The 23,924-nt window shown below is 40.9% G+C and overlaps 1 protein-coding gene across 4 annotated transcripts in view; it reads left to right on the forward strand.

The window, feature by feature from the left end:
- myo3b (myosin IIIB) overlaps positions 1–23,924 on the forward strand; it is a 109,503-nt gene that overhangs the window by 7,790 nt on the left and 77,789 nt on the right. For 3 of the 4 annotated variants that reach the window (XM_031794986.1, XM_031794993.1, XM_020455306.2), the window contains exons 3-10: positions 52–235; positions 2,229–2,363; positions 2,934–3,038; positions 3,301–3,400; positions 4,147–4,223; positions 4,917–5,062; positions 13,667–13,732; positions 20,846–21,001. In XM_031794986.1, the coding sequence (XP_031650846.1) occupies positions 52–235; positions 2,229–2,363; positions 2,934–3,038; positions 3,301–3,400; positions 4,147–4,223; positions 4,917–5,062; positions 13,667–13,732; positions 20,846–21,001 (969 nt within the window). Of the gene's footprint in view, positions 1–51; positions 236–2,228; positions 2,364–2,933; positions 3,039–3,300; positions 3,401–4,146; positions 4,224–4,916; positions 5,067–13,666; positions 13,733–20,845; positions 21,002–23,924 lie in introns of those variants that run through there. The other variant, XM_031795008.1, reaches the window with a different exon arrangement.

The raw sequence follows: 23,924 nt of genomic DNA on the forward strand, positions 1-23,924 counted from the left end.
TGTGTGTACATGAATGAAGCATTTCTCTTGGATCTCTATTATTCAATGTAGGAGATCGCTGTATGGACTATACCCTTACAAGGCCAGTATGATCGGTCTGGAGAGCCTGGCGGATCCATCGGGTGACTGGGACATTGCGGAGACCATCGGTAAAGGAACCTATGGTAAAGTCTACAGAGTGAACAACAGGAAGGATGGGAGTCAGGCAGCAGTCAAAGTCCTGGACCCAATCAATGTAAGTAATTGCAAAAGACTTACAATCAATGCATGTGCCACCTTGTGCATGGAACATAATTGCTATGGATCTAACAAGTTTAGGTGCTCTCCCGCCTAGAATTGTCAACCCTGACCTGTGACAACTCTAAACCAAACAAATGAATAAAGGAAATCATCTCTGTTTTTCTTTACTATTGTTTGGCTTGTCTCAGTATACCAGGCATACAAACGGAGTAGGTTTCTTTGCTTATTTCCCTGTACCTGCCTACCCCTCCTCCTGTACCTGTCCCTCTGTTTACTGTTCCCTAGTAGATTCCCCAACTATAGTGGCGTGTCAAGGGGGTGGCCCAAGCTGGCCACACCCCTCCACTGAAATCTGATTGGCCACCCCGGTGGCCCCCCAGAAATTCTGAGATCTCATAGGTCGTCTGTGAATACATTGACTGACAGCAAGACTCCTCAATCTCACCAGAGAAAGCATCCGAGCGAGCGAAACAGCACTATGTCTTAGTATGTGTAGCCCATGTATCTGATGCTGTCTGGACATGTCATACTCTTTTTGGCCAGACAAAATAAGATACATGGCCTACATAACTAAGACAGAGGGGCGATGTTTGCTTGCTCCGATGCTTTCTCTGGTGAAATAGATTCAGCCCCTTGCGAATTATGCCGCTTGTGAATTAGCCTCTTGCGAAAATTATGAAACACGGATAGACATGAAGGAGAAATTTCTATGTTTCTTTCTCTTTTTATTGTAAAACATTTTGGGGATGCCGCCACTTTTTTGGCTGAATGTCATTAAACTTAAGGTGTTTGTAATAGAGTTTACCTTTCCATTCAAATGGCGGGTGCACAGTGCCCTGTTCAGATGCTGGACCTATTTTGGAGTAGACAAAAATACGCAAGTAACCTACTTTGAAGTGATTTTGTTTGACAGTCAGATGACAACTTCATGACTCATTGTGTTCATGACAAATGAAAAGGTAATACATTTGTACAGTGAAACTCCATGTCTTTACTATAAAGCACATTAAACATTTTCATAGGAGGTCCTGTAGAAAGAATTGAGACCCCCCCCCCCCCAAATGACCCTGTATAATTCGCACACACCTTCCATGCAGACACTGTATCAATACTTTTGGAATTGATTTATGATTTATTTTAACAGGGAAATGCACCAAACCTAAGCTGAAGCATTACAGCCGTTGAACCATCATAATTATATTGTAAAAACCAATTTGATCGATTAAGGTTCAAAATGTTATGGCCCCCTGTAAACTGAGCCTGTGGCCCACCTTGGCCACCCCCAACTTGGCCACCCCCAACTTGGCCACCCCCATTCAGAATGTTCTAGACACGCCACTTCCCACCTATTTCCTTTTTCACCTATTTTTACTCCATTTCTACACCCGCTTTCCACGGTCGTCCTAACCAGTCGCTGTGTCCACCTTCCCCATTATGCATGTGCCGCTACCTTAGTGATGTGCAGTTAGTTGCCAGACCTGTCCGTGGTGCAGATGCCTGGGGCCATGGGCCCTGCAGTTGCGCCATGTTGTGTGTTTGTGAGATTCAGGGCTTAGTGCTTGTTTATGATTGTGTCGGTGCTCCAATCCCTCTTGCGACTCTCTTTGCTAGCCCCCTGCTGCAGCTCCCTGCCTGGCCGGTTATGAAGATGCAGCTGCTTCCATGCTCATTCCTCTCCTTGATTAGACCGCTGACGGTATATTTCACACATCCAGGAAGAGGAATTCTGCCTCTGTGACGCTTTCTCTTCCACTGAGATTTAAACTGATTTAGAAGAAGCTCAGCTGGTACTTCTGACCAAGAACTAGTTTCCCCTGTGTTTAATGGTTCCGGGCTCTGATTGAAGGTGTTTTAGCTTCCTTATAATCTAATTTCAACATCCTTTTTTTAATGTCAGAAGTGTCAATACAGTTTGTTGTGTGACTTATGACAAATATCCTCCTTCAAAATGGTGTGTCGCTGATGTAAATGTGTCCTCTTTGACAAAGGATGTTGATGAGGAGATTGAGGCCGAGTACAACATCCTGAGGACCTTGTCCAACCACCCCAACGTGGTCAAGTTCTACGGCATGTTCTACAAGTCAGATGACCTCTCAGGCGGACAGCTCTGGTTGGTTCTAGAGGTGAGATCCCCTGGGTTATTCTGTCTCGCTTATGAAGTAAGACTTTGCCCAGCTTTATACAGTCCTGTCAAATACTGTATATCTATAACATCTCTACATCTTCAGCACTACACATATAGTGTTAATCATTAAAGTGCTCATACTGTATGACTTTTCACAGGAGGAAATATAACCCAGTGGTGTTTGCATGTCAAACATTACAGTCTGCTTGTGCTCAATATAAGTAGCTGCACTTTATCTCTCTCCTGTGTTACATCTCCTCCACTATGATCACGTAGTCTTACAGCTGTTGTCTGTTTGAGAAGTAGAAGGATCACAAACAGTAGGTTTGCTTTATATCACAGCAGTGAAATCTATCGCAGAGCTGAGAGGAGGTCACCCTCCTACACTGGGAAAAATCGCATGTTTTAAAAGCTCTGGAAGAAAGAGCCGTGACACCAGTCTAGTTGTCTATGTGTGGGAGGGATGGCTCTTGTGTAATGAATCAAAATCTAGAGTAGTGAGTAATGGAGGAGCCACTGTTCTCTCTGTCTCTCTCACTCACTCACTCTGTCTCTCTCTCTCACACAGCTGTGCAACGGGGGCTCAGTCACCGATCTCATCAAAGGCCTGCTCATGCGGGGCCAGCGACTGCTGGAGCCCGTTATCGCATACATCTTATACGGCGCCCTCTTGGTGAGATGGCCAACTGCAAAACGCTTAATGATGGAAGGGGGTGGCATCCACACACAGTGGGCAGGGGATTGACTCAGGTGGTGGCGGGGTTTGGGAGTAATAGATTTCCATCCCTTTAAACACCAGGGGGAGCTCTTTGATATGCATGGCTGTAGACAGCTTTATTTGAAACACATTCAAATTGTACTAATCACAAACCGTTGATAATGGGGTTACTGATGCTTATTAAGCCCCCCTTTGCTTTCCTCCTCACGCCTGCCAGGGTCTCCAGCATTTACACAACAACCGGATTATCCATCGTGACGTCAAAGGAAACAACATCCTTCTGACCACCGAGGGAGGGGTCAAACTTGTTGACTTTGGTAATGGCTTTTGTTATCCTGTTGTGGGTGCACTTTGGCTAATTGATGGCTTGTAGAAAGAGATACATGCATATTACAGGGAGGCTCTGGGAAGTTGTTTGTTGGCTCTGTTTCTTCTGTCTGGGTCTTTGTTTAACAGATGACTTATCATTAATAGTTGGAAGTTAATCCATGTTTTTTTTGTCCACAAAAAAGCCTGTGATATTATTGGTAAAGAGTATAAGATGAATACAAGCATGTGGAGATCAATGCTTCGATGCGGTCCACATCTTGCTTCCCCCCTACCCTATGTAACATCTTGGTATTTCATGGACCATAGCTTAACCTAAGGCTATTATTGCTCATTTAAATTGCATTATTTGATCCTTTGCATATAAAAATAAAGCTGTTCTAGCAAATGACTCTGAGTTGCCCCGGGCATGTTTATGTCCTTGTGTGTTGGGAATGAAGTGGACTCCTGCTGATAAAAATCTGTCCCACTTAATTTGAAATTATTATTGCCAATTTATGTTGGTATGGCAGGTTGCCCCACCAAATGATATGCCATATTGCTATTGATTGATTCACACACACTTTCCCTCTGTAATTCACAATCGTGTAATATGCACATTACAGCATATTAAACAACTGTGAATATGTAATTATTACAGGCTGTAATGTGGTATAACACAAACAATCTTATTTTGCACCAAACACCGATGCTCTGAGAATGAGGTGATTTATTAATTAGCTTGAATTCTATCCAGGTGTCTCTGCTCAGCTGACGAGTGCACGTTTGAGGAGAAACACATCCGTTGGCACTCCCTTTTGGATGGCACCTGAGGTTAGCCTTTTTTTTTACATGCCCAACTAAACCACTTTGCTTGCAATTACATGAGAACACTAAGCACCAAAATATCCTACGTGATGACACCATTGAGTTGCATTAGATGTGCTATGTGGATTGTAGAGCGAGATAGACGAGTGACTATGTACTCTGCTGAGGCTGTTTAATATGTAACACCCCCTTGTCATTGTGCATTCCCCTCCACGCGCCCTGCTCTTGAGGTCGCCCCAAGGTTAATAGCTGGGAGTCTGCTGCCCCAGCTTACTGTTTGGCAGAAATGAGGCATGATGATTGGGCTGGTAGGAGGGGTCCTCAGGGGCAATTAGAATAAAGGAGGCTGTTCATTTTGGTCTCAGTAATGATTTTTGACGGTGAGAGAAGGGAGGCGCAATACTAGTTGCAACGCACATTATCTGATGAATGAATTTAACTGTACCCTTTTTAAATCAACATTACAATGTGTTTTTCAAACACAGGCAATTATAAAATGACTTTATCGTCTTCTGCATTGTTGCCCAAAACTCATCGGATTTCAGCTCCACAAAAATGAGTGGCCATAATGAAGTCAGTACCTCGCTGTTGTAAAGACATTACCGTCATATCATCATGGACAGTAAGAAACATGGCAGCAACTTGCATGAGAAGTGTCCATCTGCTTGTGTCATGCTTGTCCTGCCTGTGTCGTCCCAGGTCATCGCCTGTGAGCAGCAGTATGACTCCACGTATGACGCCCGCTGTGACGTGTGGTCACTGGGCATCACAGCCATAGAGCTGGCTGATGGAGACCCCCCGTTGTCCGAGATGCACCCCGTCAAAGCCCTCTTCAAGATCCCACGGTAAGGCACTAGAGGGCTCCCTCTGCACATGGCTGGCTGGGGCAGACCAGACACGCAGCAGCAGTTGCGCTCTCGTAAGAAGCTTTTGATTTTGTCTGGAGGACAATGGTAAACTGAATTTAAGAGTGGATCGTCACAGAGCCCTTTCTCTGAAAAATTATGAAATGCCAAATATGTCAAGAAATTGAAAAGATTCTTAATGTAATTTTGTGTGGTCATGAAATGCAGGATAGACCTGGTATAAATGAATAATTAGCCTTCTACAATCCGTGTTTCCAAGCTACAAGGCTAGATTGTAAACTCAATTGAAAATTGCAGAATGATAAACTGATCAGAACTGATCAAGAGTTAATGGAACAACATTTGGCCTTACCCTTAAATATGTTATTTAATCTAAAAACTCTCCTCTGATGTGTTCACAATTTCTGATGAATGATTATTTAAAAGCTCTGATGGTACAAGTGGCTGACCTTTTACTATTGGCACAATCATGCAATTATCTCTCAGTTTGGTGAGGATGTGCCCTTCTGATTGCAATTTGCATTGGTGATTAGCTCCATTCACATTGAGATGAGGCTGTCACCAGCCACCCATCACGGTGTTATCTCCACCCCACCAAACCTGATGAGAAACAAGCATGCATCGTGTCGCTGTAGTAGTTATGGGAACCACAGCAGTGGTTTATCACACCACACTCGAAGTGAAAGGTAAAACAGGTCACAGCAATTACAGGCTCAGTGGAAGCTGTCCTGGTCAAACGAACGCTCCCGAATCACAGAGCCTGAAATAACACTCTACTGGGTCTGTGGGGAAGCATGCATTCAGTCATCTGATTTGATAGGATGGAACCTTTTCAGTGGGATGTACACCTAAATTCTGTATTGTGCTGAGTTGGTGATTGGCCTGTTTTGGTAGAAGGATGAAAACAGCAGACAGCATCTAAAGTAGATGCAGCTATTGATACAGTACCAGAGCAGGTTTTGCATTCTGTGTGAATGACTTGAATTGCCCTTAGATGACATTCACTAGAGGTCGTGATAAACAATGGAAGGGCATGTACAGTTCTCTTCTGTTATCATTCATCCACTTTATCACCTTTTAATGAAATAATTTGACTTCATGAGAGATTTGGAATATGAATAGAGTTAGACACATGCAGCAATCTACCATTGTTAAGACTGGGGATTCTTTTTCAAAATCAAAATAGATATTTGGCCCTGGCCCATAAATCTTTTGAATTAGGACCTTTGGCTGGGCGGCGCCAGGATAAATCACAGTGCGGGCACACTGAACCGTGAAATGATTCTGTTAACATGTCATCTGTCTCAAATATATTTTCCCATCAATGCAACAAGGCAGTCAAACTAATAAGGGAAGGTTGTCTGACAGTGTCTGTCTGAGGACATGTGTTACAAAAAGGTGTACCTGTGTGTTACACTTTTATTCTGCACTTTGAGCACAGAAATTATAGTGATACGCAATATATTGCTTTAATGATTGTATTGAGGTAGATTTAATGATTGTATTGAGGTAGATTTAAAGATTGTAATGAGGCAAAGTTAATGATTGTAATGAGGTAGACTTAATTATTGTAATGAGGTAGATTTAATGATTGTGATGCGGTAGATTTAATTATTGTAAAATTAGGTTGATTTAATGATTGAAAAATGAGGTCGATTTAATGATTGTAATGAGGTATATTTAATTATTGTAAAATTAGGTGGATTTAATTATTGTAATGAGGTCGATTTTAATGATTGTAATGAGGTTGATTTAATGATTGTAATGAGATCGATTTAATAATTGTAATGAGGTAGATTAAATTGTTGTTTCCTGTGAGTATTACAATCATGCTTTAGCTGCTCTTTAAATTGCCATAATCATTGGCTTCTCCTGATAGAATATTGTCCTTGGGAATAATAGGTTTTATGAAAAATCCCACGGACACTAAAACATGCTATATTTAAGCAATAAGGCTCGAGGGGGTGTGGTGTATATGGCCAATATACCACGGCTAAGGGCTGTTCTCATGCATGACGCAACGCAGAGTGCCTGGATACAGCCCTTAGCCGTGGTATGTTGGCCATATACCACAAACCCCCAAGGTGCCTTATTGCTTCTATAAACTGGTTACCAACGTAATTAGAGCAGTAAAAATAAATGTTTTGTCATACCCGTGGTATAAAATAAAGCCAATCAGCATTCAGGGTTCGAACCACTCAGTTTATAATTCCTTATGACATAAGATTGTATGTCTTTGCACACATTCTTGTATTTCCATCTCACAATCCACTCAATGGCACACTGTATTTATTAATCTGCTGTGTAAATCCTAAAATGATTCCTATGAGTAGGACATTACCATGACAAACATGGTCTATATTGGGTATAAGCATTATGAAAACACAACAGATGTTTTTTGCAATATTGCAATAACTGCATATTCAGTGTCACCATCTAAATCTAGTTGATGCTTCTGTCTGGCTTCACCTACAGTTGAAGTCGGAAGTTTACTTACACACAGGTTGGAGTCATTAAAACTCGTTTTTCAACCACTCAACAAATGTCTTGTTAACAAACTATAGTTTTGGCAAGTCGGTTAGGACATCTACTTTGTGCATGACACAAGTAATTTTTCCAACAATTGTTTACAGACAGATTATTTCACTGTATCAAAATTCCAGTGGGTCAGAAGTTTACATACACTAAGTTGACTGTGCCTTTAAACAGCTTTGAAAATTCCAGAAAATTATGTCATGGCTTTAGAAGCTTCTGATAGGCTAATTTACATCATTTGAGTCAATTGGAGGTGTACCTGTGGATGTATTTAAAGGCCTACGTTCAAAATCAGTGCCTCTTTGCTTGACATCATGGGAAAATCAAAAGAAATCAGGCAAGACATCAGAAAAAAATGTAGACCTCAACAAGTCTGGTTCATCCTTGGTAGCAATTTCCAAACGCGTGAAGGTACCATGCTCATTTGTACAAACAATAGTACGCAAGTATAAACACCATGGGACCACTCAGCCGTCATACCGCTCAGGAAGGAGACACATTCTGTCTCCTAGAGATGAACGTGCTTTGGTGCGAAAAGTGAAAATCAATCCCAGAACAACAGCAAAGGACCTTGTGAAGATGCTGGAGGAAACAGGTACAAAAGTATCTATATCCACAGTAAAACAAGTCCTATATCGACATAACCTGAAAGGGCGCTCAGCAAGGAAGAAGCCATTGCTCCAAAACCGCCATAAAAAAGGCAGACTATGGTTTGCAACTGCACATGGGGAAAAATATATTTTTGGAGAAGTGTCCACTGGTCTGATGAAGCAAAAATAGAACTGTTTGGCCATAATGACCATCGTTATGTTTGGAGGAAAAAGGGGGAGGCTTGCAACCCGAAGAACACCATCCCAACAGCAAAGCACGGGGGTGGCAGCATCATGTTGTGGGGGTGCTTTGCTGCAGGAGGAACTGGTGCACTTCACAAAATAGATGGCATCATGAGATAGGAAAATTGTGAATATATTGAAGCAACATCTCAAGATATCCGTCAGGAAGTTAAAGCTTGGTCGCAAATGTGTCTTTCAAATGGACAATGACCCCAAGCATACTTCTAAAGTTGTCAAATTGGCTTAAGGACAACAAAGTCAAGGTATTGGAGTGGCCATCACAAAGCCCCGACCTCATTCCTATAGAAAATGTGTGGGCAGAACTGAAAAAGCGTGTGCGAGCAAGGAGGCCTAGAAACCTGACTCAGTTACACTAGCTCTGTCAGGAGGAATGGGCAAAAATTCACCCAACTTATTGTGGGAAGCTTGTGGGAGGCTACCCAAAGTGTTTGACCCAAGTTAAGCAATTTAAAGGCAATGAAAGAAAAAAAGCTGAAATAAATAATTCTCTCTACTATTATTCTGACATTTCACATTCTTAAACTAAAGTGGTGATCCTTAACTTACCTTAAACAGGGAATTATTACTAGGATTAAATGTCAGGAATTGTGAAAAACTGAGTTTAAATGTAATTGGCTATGGTGTATGTAAACTTCCGACTTCAACTGTATATCCTTTTGTGATGTAGCTGGCAGTATGTGAACCCTGGGTTGAGATCTGAGAGGGTTCTGGTGTTTTTGGCTGGCTCAGGACTATGCCCTTCGCTGTACTACATTATCTCCATGTCATACAGCAGATGGAGTGGCCTTAGGGTGTGGACTCACTGTGTAGATAAAGCAACAGCACCATTAACGTAGCCAGGCCTCTGGGGCCATTGACACTGGGGCTGAGCACAGGCAGGACTACTGCAAGCCACGTGATAGAGCTTTAGATTTGTGGTGGGAACTTGCACAGATGGTATCCCTTTCACAGCGAACCAGTGTGATGTGATGAGAGGAGTTCAGATCGCTGTCAGGGAAGCTGCTCTGCTCCTCCACGCCATTCATACCTGCTGCTTGCTCTTTTCCACAGATAGCATCACATAGAAAGAATTGTATTGATTCCAACACCATTGTAAATCACTATTAACAGTAAAGTAAGGCCGGCCTGGGAGCCAATCTGTTGTAGATAGATCTCCAAGAGCCAATCACAGATCCTCCTCTACGGGAAACAGATTATATGGCCTACAGCATATCATGATGAGAAGATTGGATGTGATTTTGCCTGCTTTATAGTATGTCATATATGTGGGGCCCATGGTTATCATGAATGTGGGTAATGGAGCATGTAAAAGGGTAAAGCTGTAAAACGGTTAACTGCAGAATTAATTACGGAAACTTGAGACGATGCTCTCAGATATTCAATATGTGGAAAGGTTAATTGCTTGAGCCAATATTCTCCATGCTGTATTTGCCAAACCCAGAGTAAAGTCCCGTGTAAAGTCATAGGGAGATGTGTACGTAAAAAGCCTGTGAAGGTTAAAGGGAATTGGCAAAGAAGTCCAATGCTGTGTTTATTCGCCCAGATCCCAGTGGATATTAGCAAAATACAGTGAACTCCGAAAGTATTGGGACAGTAAAATTGTTTGTTGTTGTTTTGGCTTTGTAATCCAGTACTTTGGATTTGAGATGATACAATGACTATGAGGTTAAAGTGCGGACTGTCAGCTTTAATTTGAAGGTATTTTCATCCATATCTCACGAACCGTTTAGAGATTACAGCATACAACAAAAAAATCTGTCACTATCCCAATTCTTTTGGAGCTCACTGTATGTAACTTGGCTTGTATCTGTCTGAAGGGAGATGTGAAGTGAGGAAGATAATGTGTGTAAATGATGGGTTGTCAGAGCCAACAAAGGGTAATGAAATCATAGGGCAACCAGTGTTCTGGCAAGAAGCAATACCCCAGCCAAAAGCCACAGGTAATGTAAAGGTTACAGAGCAGAACAGTCAAGACTGAAAGACATCGCTAACATTTTTACTGTTTTCTTTTACCAATACTGTTCATTCATTTTGGAATGTATTTGATAAGGGTCCGATTTTGAAATTGACACCTGACCATCAGCAGCACAGCATGCAGGCCTTGGTTCAATGTTAAATGTAAACTTAAGTCTTAGCAGAATGTAAACTGTGATTCTTGTATTGTAATCTTGACATTCAGCGCTGGTAACATTTTGGTGATTTTTATGCACATGAAAGGCTGGGGTTAGGGTTGGGGTTAAGATTTATGCTTCCTTTTCTATAAACTGTGAGTCTTTGAGATTGAGACGCGTTCATTTCAAAGTAAACTCACACAGCTTTTGGTACGTACTTTTCACAACAATTGTTTGGCATTTTGTATGTGGAAGATTACTATTGGCTATATGTCAACTGGTCAATCCATCATAGTCTCTAAAGCCTTGTTCACATTGGCAGTTTGAAGTGACTTATATCCAATTTTTTGGCATATCTGATTCGAATCTGTTCTTTTTCCTGCAGGAAGAAGTTGGAACATCTTATGCTTTGAGGCTTTAAAAGTGTTCTTACACTATGATTCTGAACATTCAAAGAAACTGGGAAACGTCCATGGGAGGCATTGTTGTTACGTTAGCTTGCTACATAACCTCTTGAGTGATAGGAAGCACGAGCACCACCACTAATCAGCCTGCACCACTGCTCACACCCGTCATTACAACTAGCATAGCCATGTCAACAAATGACTGCTGTCTGAACACTCATAAATCCGTTTTGGTCACGTCACTTGTAACTTGCTGTTTGGACAGTCAATAATCCAAAACGGATTTGAAAAACAAACTTGATTTGAGCATTAAGGCCTGCAGTGTGAACAAAGTTTTAGAATATTGCTGGATACTGTTTGTATCTCTCTCTGTGGGACCTTTTTATGACAAACGATCAGTGGTCATTTTTCAAATATCTTGTAATGATTTAGAGTCACGCTATGGTTTATAAACGAATGTAGTTACTTTGCCACAATAATTTTTCAACATTGTGTGGTCATTTGTTCTGGAAACTCCTCACGGGTTGTTCTGAGAAATGTAGCAGTAATAGAACACAGGCTGGAAAGGTTTCTGACCTAGTTATGTTTTTTTATTTTTTATAATATTGGATTGTATGTGATTATCCAAAAGCTATCTTAGAGAAAATATATTGCACTGACTACTTGTTTTCCCTCGTTCAATATCCTATTGTCTTTAACATAATCTAATACACATCTGGCCCTTTCGACCTCTGAGGTGATAGGAAATTGGGGGTGTGACATTGGTTGTGTTTAGAATACCTCTGTCTGTCTGTTATGCAGTTATTCCATGCAGGCACACTGATGTACCCTCACAGTCTATCCTGTAGAGAAAAATGTTGCAGCACTTTTCCGTGTTTATTCATGTGTGCTCAACAGAACTGCCGGTGCTCTCTGATGATAGATGAGCTGGAGTTTGAGCGGTTGGCCCACAGAAGTCGTCTTTCTCGTGTTTCCCGTAGTGCTGCTCTTTAGGCCCTCAAAGTTTAAACACTGCCGGATAGTGTCTTTATTTGATGATGCACTGTGCGTACTCTGGGTTCCCCAACTGGCGGCCATCCTATAAACAAATAAAACCAGGGTGGTTTTATTTGACCCCTAAATGTATTTATATTTCTTTATTTGGGGGGACGGGGACACCAGGATATCAGCTCCAAGTGATTTCAATTTTGTAAATCTGTTCCCCAGTATTCCCACACGTAATAGTGAGACACGTGGTTGTATACAAATATAAGCAATGTTTGAAATTATGATGTTTTAGTCAAATATTATATCTGTTTGGGCTTCTTGCGGTCAATTTGTAGTCTACAAATGATTTGTATTCATGTTCCGGCCCCCGAACATCCGCTCAAGACAAAATCAGCCTGTGGCCGAATCTAGTTGATTATCCCTGCTATGCTCTAAAACTATATCTACTGTATGACATTGGCTGTCAGGATTCATGAAAATTATCTGACTGTTTTTTATATCTATTAGGAAAATGGGAAGAATTATGAGCTCTGCATACAAAGTATCATATTCACGAGCATGCTTTTTTGTATTTTTCCTGAGCTTAGTAGTAGACTTAGGGCTTCAAAAGGGGAGCTGAGAACCACTGATTTTGACTCAATCCACTTTGACACACGTTTGACAGCACAAGGAGTGCCCCGACCTAAATTTAAATAAGCCAATTGTGTTTACAAAATGAGTCAGTGCTCCCATATATACTGGAAAGAAAAATGCCTGATTTTTCTAAGCACAATGAGGGTACTTGACAGTGTTATCACCAATGTGCTGGTGTATTGACTTTGTAATATATAAGCAGTGCAGTGGTACAACATCAAGGCAAGAGCATTGCTGCAGGCTCATATTATATTTTGCATTGAAGCAGTCCATTACTAGTCTTTGATCTGCACTTCAGAAAGGACTGTCTGTCTGACTCTGAGTCTCTATCACAGACGTGCGTGACTTAGTGCTGGGAATAATGACACATTTCCTTATTTAATAGGCTCCCATATGTGTGTAGCATAAAGCTTTGTTACTGATAATGTTTTCTTATCATATAAATTAGAACCATTTGTTCTTGGTTGTTTTCTGCATGCCTTAGATGTACAAAGCTGGCTGCATTTTAGAAATGAGTTGATAATACTTTGAAAATTCAGTTTGAAAGCTTAAGTGTACAAAAACACCCCATCCAAATGGACAGTATGGGCAAAATCATAACTTTAATCACTATCTTCCCCATTACATTATTTCTTTATTTTCTTTGATGAGCATGTTTTGAACATGAAGAATGGCAACGCCCTGTTGTTGAGCCTTGGTACTGCCATGGCTCCGTCCCGATATCATCCACTGAACTAGTCTTGAGGTGCTTGCCTCGTTATAGATGGTCTCTTTAAATGCTGCTGACAGAGGTATTACTGGCTCCCATAATTTTGGCTCCTGTTGGCAGATGCTTCCTGTCAGACAGTTGAGGAGCTGTTATCATTTTTCACTGACTATACTCAGCACTCAGATTATACCCAACCATTCTGACGCTCCAGTCTCATGAGAACTATCGTGTTTAGGCCGACAACAACACCATCAGTAACTTAAACATTTCAGTTCAATGTAAAAAATAAAATAAAAAAAATAAACTGCATATCCAGGAATGGTGATTTTTGTGTTGTGTGTTCGTTTCAGAAACCCTTCCCCTACGTTACGCAACCCAGAGGAGTGGTGCAGAAGCTTCAGTCACTTCATTGCCCAGTGAGTAACCTGCTCTTTCTATGACAATGAAGTTGCTTCCTGCTGAAATGAATGTCTTCCTCTACATTTACTTACACAGTAATGAAGTTGTTGGGTCTAATCCAGTGGGAGAATTTATCTATACATGTTTATTTGTGTTTATTTAGTCTTTGAAGGGATTGCAACCAACTGCCTCTAATGCAGTTGGTTAATGGTGATGACAACAAAATATATTCATTGTTACTTTTTAAACAACACAAGCCTATTTGAATGGGTTTCAATGGCGAGACCTCAATCTTTTCCCATTTGGCCAAGGGGGCAGAATGCACTGGTTACGCATTTGGTTCTGGGCATCCTTTGATCACTGGAAATGGAAAGGACTAGAAATTGATCTTTTTTTTAAGATAGATTGTATCAACCCTTTTCTCTTCCTCGCATTTCCTCGGTTTTCATTTGCGTAAATCTGTCACAGGAAAAAACTCATTCTACTGACTTATCAGTTATATCTTTAGGACAAGATAAGTAATCAGTCCCTCCAGTGTGGAAAACAAATCATGTCAACATTGGCCCATAATAGTCTCGCTGAATATACAACCTTAATATCTACCATGCAGTGCAAGTAAATGAGAGAGAAAAAATCTATTTATTCTGGGGTTATTTGTGGGTGGGGGGATTGGGTTATTATTAGTGTTGGAATAGATTGAAAGGCAGTGGTTATTAATTCATTATTAATAATGGAAACATCAAACAGTACAGCTGTGAACCCATAACCATTAGGGGTAATAGACTCATTTATTTGTGTTAGTTGTGCATTTATCATAGCACCAGGTCTGTCAGAGATGGATTAGAAGGTGTAGCTGAGTCCAATGTAGAGTTGTATGACCTGTACACTCCTGCGGTGTAATATTGTTAAAGCTTTGCTTGGAATGGATCCCCTGTCATAAGGCCTATCATGCAGGCCTTTTTGTTTCATAATGCATGTAGGAAAGCCCTGCTTTAAGATGTTTTACCTTTTTTTGTGTGGCTTGTTATTTAATAATTTGGTGAAGCTTGGAGAGCTGAGGAGATGGTTCAAGGCCCACATGAACAGTAACAAATAGCTGGTGTTGTTGTGTTACAGGTACCCTAGAGTAGCTGTTTTCTCATTTTACAGTGCATTCAGAAAGTATTCATACCCCTTGACCTATTACACATTTTGTGGTGTTACAGCCTGAATCCAAAATGGATGAAATATATTTTTTCTCTCATCCATAATGACAAAGTGAAAGCGTGTTTTATAAACATTTGCAAATGTATTGAAAATTAAATAGAGATATCTAATTTGCATAAGTGTTCACACCCCTGAGTCAATACTTGGTAGAAACACATTTGGCAGCGATTACAGCTGTGAGTCATTCTGGGTAAGTCTCTAAGAGCTTTCCACCCCGGGATTGTGCAACATTTTCCCATTATTCTTTTCAAAATTCTTCAAGCTCTGTCAAATTGGTTGTTGATCATTGCTAGACAACCATTTTCAAGTCTTGCCATAGATTTTCACATACATTTAAGTCAAAACTGTAACTTGGCCACTCAGGAACATTCACTGTCTTCTTGGTAAGCAACTCCAGTGTAGATTTGGCCTGTTGTTTTAAGTTATTGTCCTGCTGAAAGGTGAATTCATCTCCCAGTGTCTAGTAAAAAGCTTTTCCTCTAGGATTTTGCCTGTACTTAGCACTATTCCATTAGCGATTACAAGCATACCGAGAACATGATGCAGCAACCACTATGCTTGCAAATATGGAGAGTGGTACTTAGTAATGTGTTGTATTGGATTTGCCCCAAACATAATACTTTGTATTCAGGACAAACAGTGAATTGCTTAGGCTTTTTTTATTTTACAGTATTTCTTTAGTGCCTTGTTGCAAACAGTATGCATATATTTTAATATTTTTCTTCTGTACAGGCTAACTTCTTTTCACTCTGTCATTTAGATTAGTATTGTGGATTAACTGCAATGTTGTTGATCCATCCTCTGTTTTCTCCTATCACAGCCATTAAACTCTGTAAGTGTTTTAAAGTCACCATTGGCCTCATGGAGAAATCCCTGAGTTGTTTCCTTCCTCTCCAACAACTGAGTGTAATTAATAACTTCACCATGCTCAAAGGGATTTTAAAAATATTTTTACCCCTCCATAGGTGCCCTTCTTTGCGAGGCATTAGAAAACCTCCCTGGTCTTTGTGGTTGAATCTGTGTTAGAAATTCACTGCTCAACTGAGGGACCTTACAGATAATTGTATGTGTGGGGTATAGAGATGAGATAGACGTTCAAAAATCCATGCAAATATTGTGACTTGTCAAGCATATTTTTACTCCTGAACTTTTTTAGGCTTGCCATAACAAAGGGGTGGAATACTTGTTAACTTAAGACATTTCAGCTTTTCATTTTTAATTAATTTGTAGTTTTGACTTTAATTTGACAAAAGCTGGATCCCTTCTAGCCATGACCTAAGAGAGGGTTGAGGAAGAGGCTTGAAGTGCTGGGCATCTTGTTATGACATGCATTATCTGAATTAGCTATGTCCACATAATTATACTGACGATGAGCGGCTTCTATGGAGGAACTTTGAATGTCCTTTGAGCTAGCTTGCTAACACTCTTGTGTGTGCAGAGCAGCACCAGAATTGAAGACACCTCTTACCTTTTTTGTAGTTAATAAATCGGGAAACTTATTAACTAGACCGATAGTATTCTTAAGGGATAGCCCCCTTTTTTTAAATTTTCACCTAAAATGACATACCAAATCTAACTGCCTGTAGCTCAGGCCCTGATGCAAGGATATGCATATTCTTGGTACCATTTGAAAGGAAACACTTAGAAGGTTGTGGAAATGGGAATGGAATGTAGGAGAATATAATACAATAGATCTGGTAGAAGGAAATACAAAGAAAAAACAACCGTTTCTTTTCTACCACCATCTTTGAAATGCAAGAGAAAGGTCCCAGTTCTAGCCATCACTCTGCTTGTAATTCCGATGGTGTCCACAAGATGGCAGCAGTATATGTGCAACGTTTCAGATGGATAACTTGTATAAGTATAAGCGAACTACATGACATTTAGTGTGAAGTCACTCAGGGACATTTGGGCAAATCGTGAAGGAGACAATTTAATTCATATTACATTTTTCTGCAAGAATATTGTCAAATCTGTATACTTGGACTTAGCTTTCTAGTATTAGTAGCCATATTATAAGTTCAAGATTTGCAAAACAACCAGTTTTCATACATTCATAACTGAATATTCGTATAATTTTTTGTCCAAAAGGAAAAGGCATGCTGTCGCACAAGGTTAGTAGCTACATTTTGCGACCGATACATGGTTTCCGGATACTCCCGTAAAGCCCAACTCATTTGCTATCTAGCTAGCTTCGTTTGACCCCGATTGGTGCTTATTTGACAAAGTTAGAGTTGTTCAAGTGAAGACTGCCCACATCATCGGTGTGCCATGAAGGCATCGCTTTCTGACCAAATATGGCGTCCTATAGGATATACTACACCCTTAATGATATAGTGAAGTCTGGTTACATTCTAGGATCTCTGAGGAATACATACGGACGTGATTTGTCTGGTTGAAAAAACGTTTAGGGTTAGATTTTCAGAGATTCCTTTCTTTGCAAATTGAACGAGTGGAAATACAAAATCGATTGTGGATGCTACATAGACCTTTTTAGGATATGAAAAAGGATTTTATCTAACCAAACGGCACTTCATGTCATCTCTGGGACCCTTTGGACGATAAATCAGAGGAACATTTCAGAATGTAAGTACACATTTCGCCTTCAGAGGTGAATTTATCAAACCTATCGCGGTAAAAAAAAAAGTGTTTTGTTAGGAGCTCTACACAAACAATAGCATGGTATTTTTTGCAGTAAAAGCTACTGTAAATTGGACAGTGCAGTTATGTTAACAAGAATTTAAGCTTTCAGCCGATATAAGACACTTATCTGTACCGACATTTGTTGTTTCTCTAAAATCTGTGATGGTGACACAAGGCGCTGCATGATTTACAACTGTCCCGTTGAGGGGACGCTGATCCCTAATATTCTTAACTAGCATTGAAAAAGTTAACCCATTCTTCTCTAGCTAATTTGAAATATATCTTCCTATCTTCTGAATTGCACTTGTAATGTCAGTACAGAGGCCTATGCTTCTGAGGGGGAGGGGCAGGTAGCCTAAACACACACACACACACACACACACTGGCAAAGATTTTCAGCTTGCAGGCAGACACTGGAATACGTTTCTGAGTGACAGAGTGAGTGAGGGCTTTGTTGCCTGGAATGTAAAATAATATTATTAACCGGTTCCCATGCTTTTAAAATAATGTCTCTGTTCCGGAACAGTATGGATCACTTTCTTTATAGATATTTTTTGGTACTTTTTACCCCTTCATCATATCAAATTGGTAGTTACAGTCTTGTCCCATCACTGCAACTCCCGTACCGACTCGGGAGAGGTGAAGGTCGAGAGCCATGCATCATCTGAAACACAACCCCGCCAAGCCGCACTGCTTCTTGACACTCTGCTCACTTAACCCGGAAGCCAGCCACACCAATGTGTCAGAGGAAACCCCGTACAGCTGGCGACCGAAGTCAGCGTGCATGAGCTCGTGCATGACATCCCAGCCTGCCAAACCCTCCCCTAACCCGAACGACGTTGGGCCAATTATGCGCCGCCTCATGGGTCTCCCAGTCGCGGCAGGCTGCGACACAGCCCGGGATCGAACCCGGATCTGTAGTGAGGCCTTTAGACCACTGCGCCACTCGGGAGGCTAAGCACGGATTACTTTCGTTCCCGTTTCTGTTTCTTGAAAAATTACATAGGTTTTTGGTTCTGTTCCCTGAACAGGTTCCAACCCCTGAACACAACAAAATGTTGAAAAAGTCAAGAGGTGTGAATACATTTTGTTTATTGTAAAGATCCTCGTTGTTTTCCTTTATTGAGAATGCTGACGTCTTTATTGCTTCTCTTAAAAAACTCAGAGAACATTCTTGGAGAACACAGCTCATACAACCTTTACTTGATTCGTCCCAAAAAAATGTAATGAAACATCTTATAGCCGGGTTCCCCAACTGATGGCGATTTTATTTGTCCTCGCCATGTTTTCTGAGCAAAAAATGTAAGAAAGGGGGATGGGGGACATAAAACACTGTAAAAACACCAGCAAATCAGCTCCAAGTGATTTACATTTTGGAAACCTGTTCAGATTGTAAGCAAGGTTTGATATTATTATGTTTTAGTGAAATATTATATCTGTTTGGGCTTTCCGTCAATTTACGGTCTACAAATTATTTGTAATGATTTTCCGGCCCACTGACCATCTGCTCAAGAAAACATCGGCCCGCAGCTGTAAATAGTCGATGATCCCTGTCTTATAGTAATGCATCCTCTTCTATTTGACCATTTTCCATATTCAGATACAATGCATTTTATTGGGTGCTTTTTTAAATCTTTCGCTCTCTCTCATGAGTATAAGGTAATGGATTGTATGATATGAGAAATAATCTCCTCAAACAAAGCCCACCAGGCTACAATGTGTGGAACATGGACAATGTTATCAGGCCTGGCAGGCTGTTTGTGAGAACTCTCCAGCTCTCAGCCAGACCAGTGTGTGTGCGGGTGGGTAGGTAACTACTGGCATTGCTCTCGATAATAAATGCATCACCAGTGTCTGTCCCTGTGCAGCCAAAAGAGCTGCCTTTTATAACAAAGTGGCCTGATGTTTAGCATCCTGGCTGCACAGCTCAGCTAATGGCTGCAGCCTCTGCTTAATGTCCTGACACTAATTAATTCTATGAATGAATTTCCAGAGCATAAAAACTGATAGAAAGAGCAAGCAGAATTTCAGCCTAGATTAGGTAGCAGGAGTCAGATTGGTATTATTCTCTTATCTCTCGTCTGCCTGCATTGTTGTGTTGCAGTACACCAAAACATATTCAGGCATTTAAGTGTTTAGATTAGGAACGGAATGATGGATATTCTGAATGGAAGGGATAGATACAGTGCGATGACTAATGGTAACGTCTTTTCAGAATAACTTTGTTTAAAAAAAAACATACATTTCAAATTGAGTGCTAGGCAGCTGGTTTAAATAACCTCACCATTTGAAACGGTATCACACTATGTACTAGACTATGTACTATGTACTAGACTACACATTTGACAAAATATCTTACTTATGATATAAAGTTATTTGAACAACAATGTATTGCCTCTGGTTTGAAAATATTTCATATTGATTATATCATAATGTAAAGGCAGTAGAATAGTGACATCCCAGCTAACCAAAATTGGTTCTGTGAAAGTTCCCAGAACATTTGTTATGTTGCTGCAAATGTTATTTTCATAACACAAAAACTGTCCAGTTGTGCTGATGATTATACAATGTTTGTATAAAACATACGCCTGATGTTCCCAGAATGTTGCTCTCACATTTTGTTGCAGCAGTATGTTCTAAAACATTACTGGTACATTGTGTTATTACATTGCCTGGAACCCTAATGAGAACGTTTGGGAAATGTTCTGTGGCAGTTGTTACAGACGTTGTGCACAACATTTTAGTGAATGTTAAGAGAACATTCCAAGGATATATATATTTTTTTTAATTGAGAATGATTTTTTTTATTTGTATCAAAAACAATGTTTTGGGGATGTTATCATCCTAATGTTAGATAAAACCCTAACTAGAACTTAATGAGAATATTAGCTAATGTTCTGGGAATGTTCCCGATTTGCTGGGATATGAACACTATGACAAAAAGTGGGCTCTGAGTAAACACTGCAAGGAGCAGATAGGAGCGATCCAGAAACAGACCTGTTTGCACTGGGGGCCATGGTGATGACCAGACCATGTGGTGCTCACAGAGAGGACACATTGGTCAGTCACCCAGACACAGAAGCACTGATGAGAAGCTCCATAGAAGCACCCTACTGAACACACTTGTGTCAGAGATAATCCAGAAAAATCTGCTTTGTAAAATGTTCAGGTATTAGTAAACAGTGAATTAGTGAACAGAGGGTTTAAACCCCAAAAAAGGTTGTACTTTGACTTTTTTTGAATGTATTATGATGTTGTAATTGTGTTCTTTCGCTCCACAGGTGTCTGATAAAGGATTTTGAGACTCGTCCGTCTGTGACCCACCTCTTGGAACACCCCTTCATTAAGCAGGCCCATGGCAAAGAAATGGCTCTCGGTCAACAGCTGTCCACACTAATCTGCGAGCAACAAGACCTGGGCTGCAAACTCAAGACCAAGTAAGTGTGTCGTCTACTCAGAGAAATGCTAACATTCTCAGTTAAAGAATTCTGAAACAATCCCCTCTGCAGATCTCATTGATGTATCTCTCTGAGATGACATCTGTTAAATCTATCAATCAAATTATGTTATATATATTGCTGATTAATTAATATACAGTGGAGTGACAATGCTATGGAGCAAGACAGGGTGACCTGGATGAAATGCTGAGATGAGATGTGTTTTCCCACCAGTGGGTGGCAGGGTTTCATTTCCTTCAACTGTTGTGTCCGTCCAAACTAGTGTAACAGATATACTACGTGACCAAAAGTATGTGGACACCTGCGTCGAACATCTCATTCCAAAATCATGGGCATTAATATGGAGTTGGTCCCCCCTTTGCTGCTATAACAGCCTCCACTCTTCTGAGAAGGCTTTCCACTAGATGTTGGAACATTGCTGCGGGGACTTGCTTCCATTCAGCCACAAGAGTATTAGTGAGGTCGGGCACTGATGTTGGGCGGTTAAGCATGGCTCGCAGTCGGCGTTCCAATTCATCCCATAGGTGTTCGATGGGTTTGAGTTCAGGGCTCTGTGCAGGCCAGTCAAGTTCTTCCACACCGATCTTGACATACCAGTTCTGTATGAACCTTGCTGGGTGCATGGGGGCATTGTCATGCTGAAACAGGAAAGGGCATTCCCCAAACTGTTTCCTCATAGTTGGAAGCACAGAATCGTCTAGAATGTCATTGTATGCGGTAGCGTTAAGATTTCCCTTCACTGGAACTAATGGGCCTAGCCTGAACCATGAAAAACAGCCCCAGACCATTATAGCTCCACCACCAAACTTTACAGTTGGCACTATGCATTCAGGCAGGTAGCATTCTCCTGGCATCCGCCAAATCCAGATTCGTCCGTCAGATTGCTAGATGGTGAAGCGTGATTCATCACTCCAGAGAACGCATTTCCACTGCTCCGGAGTCCAATGGCGGTGAGCTTTACACCACTGCATTACCATTGCACATGGTAATCTTAGGCTTGTGTGCGGCTGCTTGACCATGGAAGCCCATTTTCTGAAGTACCCGACGAACAGTTATTGTGCTGACATTGCTTCCAGAGGCAGTTTGTAACTTGGTAGTGAGTGTTGCGCTGTGCGCTTCAGCACCCTGCAGTTCTGGGAGCTTGTGTGACCTACCACTTCGCGTCTGATCCGTTGTTGCTCCTAGACATTTCCACTTCACAATATCAGCACTTACAGTCGACCAGGGCAGCTCTAGCAGGGCAGAAATGTTATGAACTGACGTTGAAAGTTACTTAATTCTTCAGTAAGGCCATTATACTGCCAATATTTGTCTATGGAGATTGCATGGCTGTGTGCTCAATTGTATACACCTGTCATCAATGGGTGTGGCTGAAATATCCAAGTCCACTAGTTTGAAAGGGTGTCCAAATACTTTTGTATATATAGTGTATGATGTGTAGCCGAAGTTATGAAAATGATGTGATTAAAGAGAAGTTAGGGGAGTGGAACTAATTTGATATGAGTGATTGTGCTGACTCAACATTAGATTAAGAAAAGCTTTTTATCCCAATGGATCTTTTAACAGTGTGACAATGTGGAGCATTTAGAACAGAGCAGCCCTCCACCCATATGATTAAACCAATGAGGGAATAAAACACTTTAGTCTCCGATTGATTTACTTGTGGAAAATGCTAACTGTTCAACCTTGCAGGTCGCATTATCACTGAATTAAGAATTTTGAATGATTTATAACTGATATGCCATGAGCTTTTATTCCAAATCTGTTGTTTGTGATTGCAAAACTAATCTGTTTACCTTGTTATTTCCCCAATGATCTGTTTGTGGAATACTTTTCCATGTCCCTAAAGAAAAGAGCTAAGTGCACATGCCATTGAATGAGAGAGAGTCTTGATTCCATGTCAGGTGTGTGTTTACTCCAGTGTGTGTGTGTGTGGTGAGATGGTGATCTTATGTCCCTGTCCACAGTGAAAGTGCATAATGAGATTAGAGGCTTGAAGGAAAATGAACTGTGCTTTCCCAGTTTTAGTCACTGGTGCCAAAGATCAGCACAGTGCACAGACAGGAGACAGGCAGATTTAAGTAGGTGGAATGGTTTACAACATGGATCGTGCTCTGAAGTAAGAGAAGGTACAAGCTGAGGGCCTTTCATATTTTTCAGAAGGGATGTCTCTGGAGAAGAACGTGTTGAGGATTCCATACTACACAGTGCTCCATTGGCAGTTGTGACATTATGTTTCCCTGTTGAACTTCTGTAGGATTTCTACTCAGAATATTTGTGTTTATTATGGATCCAAGGCAGCAGCTACTCTTCCTGGGGTCCAGCAACATTAAGGCAGTCCTACAATTTAAAAAAAACATTACAATACATTCATAACAGATCTCACAACACACTAAGTGTGTGCCCTCAGACCCCTACTCCACTACCACATATCTACAACACAAAATCCATGTGTATGTGTGTGTATAGTACGTATGTTATCGTGTGTGTGTATGCATGTGTCTGTGCCTATGCTGTGATATGTAATCTTCCAAAATGGGAAATCATTGTTCACTCGTAGGATGGATTTACTATTATGTTATTCACTTCATATACACTGAGTGTACAAAACATTATGAACACCTTCCTAATATTGAGTTGCATCCCCTTTTACCCTCAGAACAGCCTGATTCTTGATACACACGGGAAACTGTTGAGTGTGAAAAACCCAGCAGCGTTGCAGTTCTTGAAACACTCAAACTGATGTGCCTGGCACCTACTACCATACCCCGTTCAAAGGCACTTAAATCTTTTGTCTTGTCATCCTCTGAATGGCACACATACACAATCCATGTCTCAACTGTCTCAATGTCTCAACTGCTTAAAAATACTTATTTAACCTGTCTCCTCCCCTTCATCTACA

The sequence above is a fragment of the Oncorhynchus kisutch genome, linkage group LG2 (assembly GCF_002021735.2).
Source record: "Oncorhynchus kisutch isolate 150728-3 linkage group LG2, Okis_V2, whole genome shotgun sequence".
Lineage (NCBI taxonomy): Eukaryota > Metazoa > Chordata > Actinopteri > Salmoniformes > Salmonidae > Oncorhynchus > Oncorhynchus kisutch.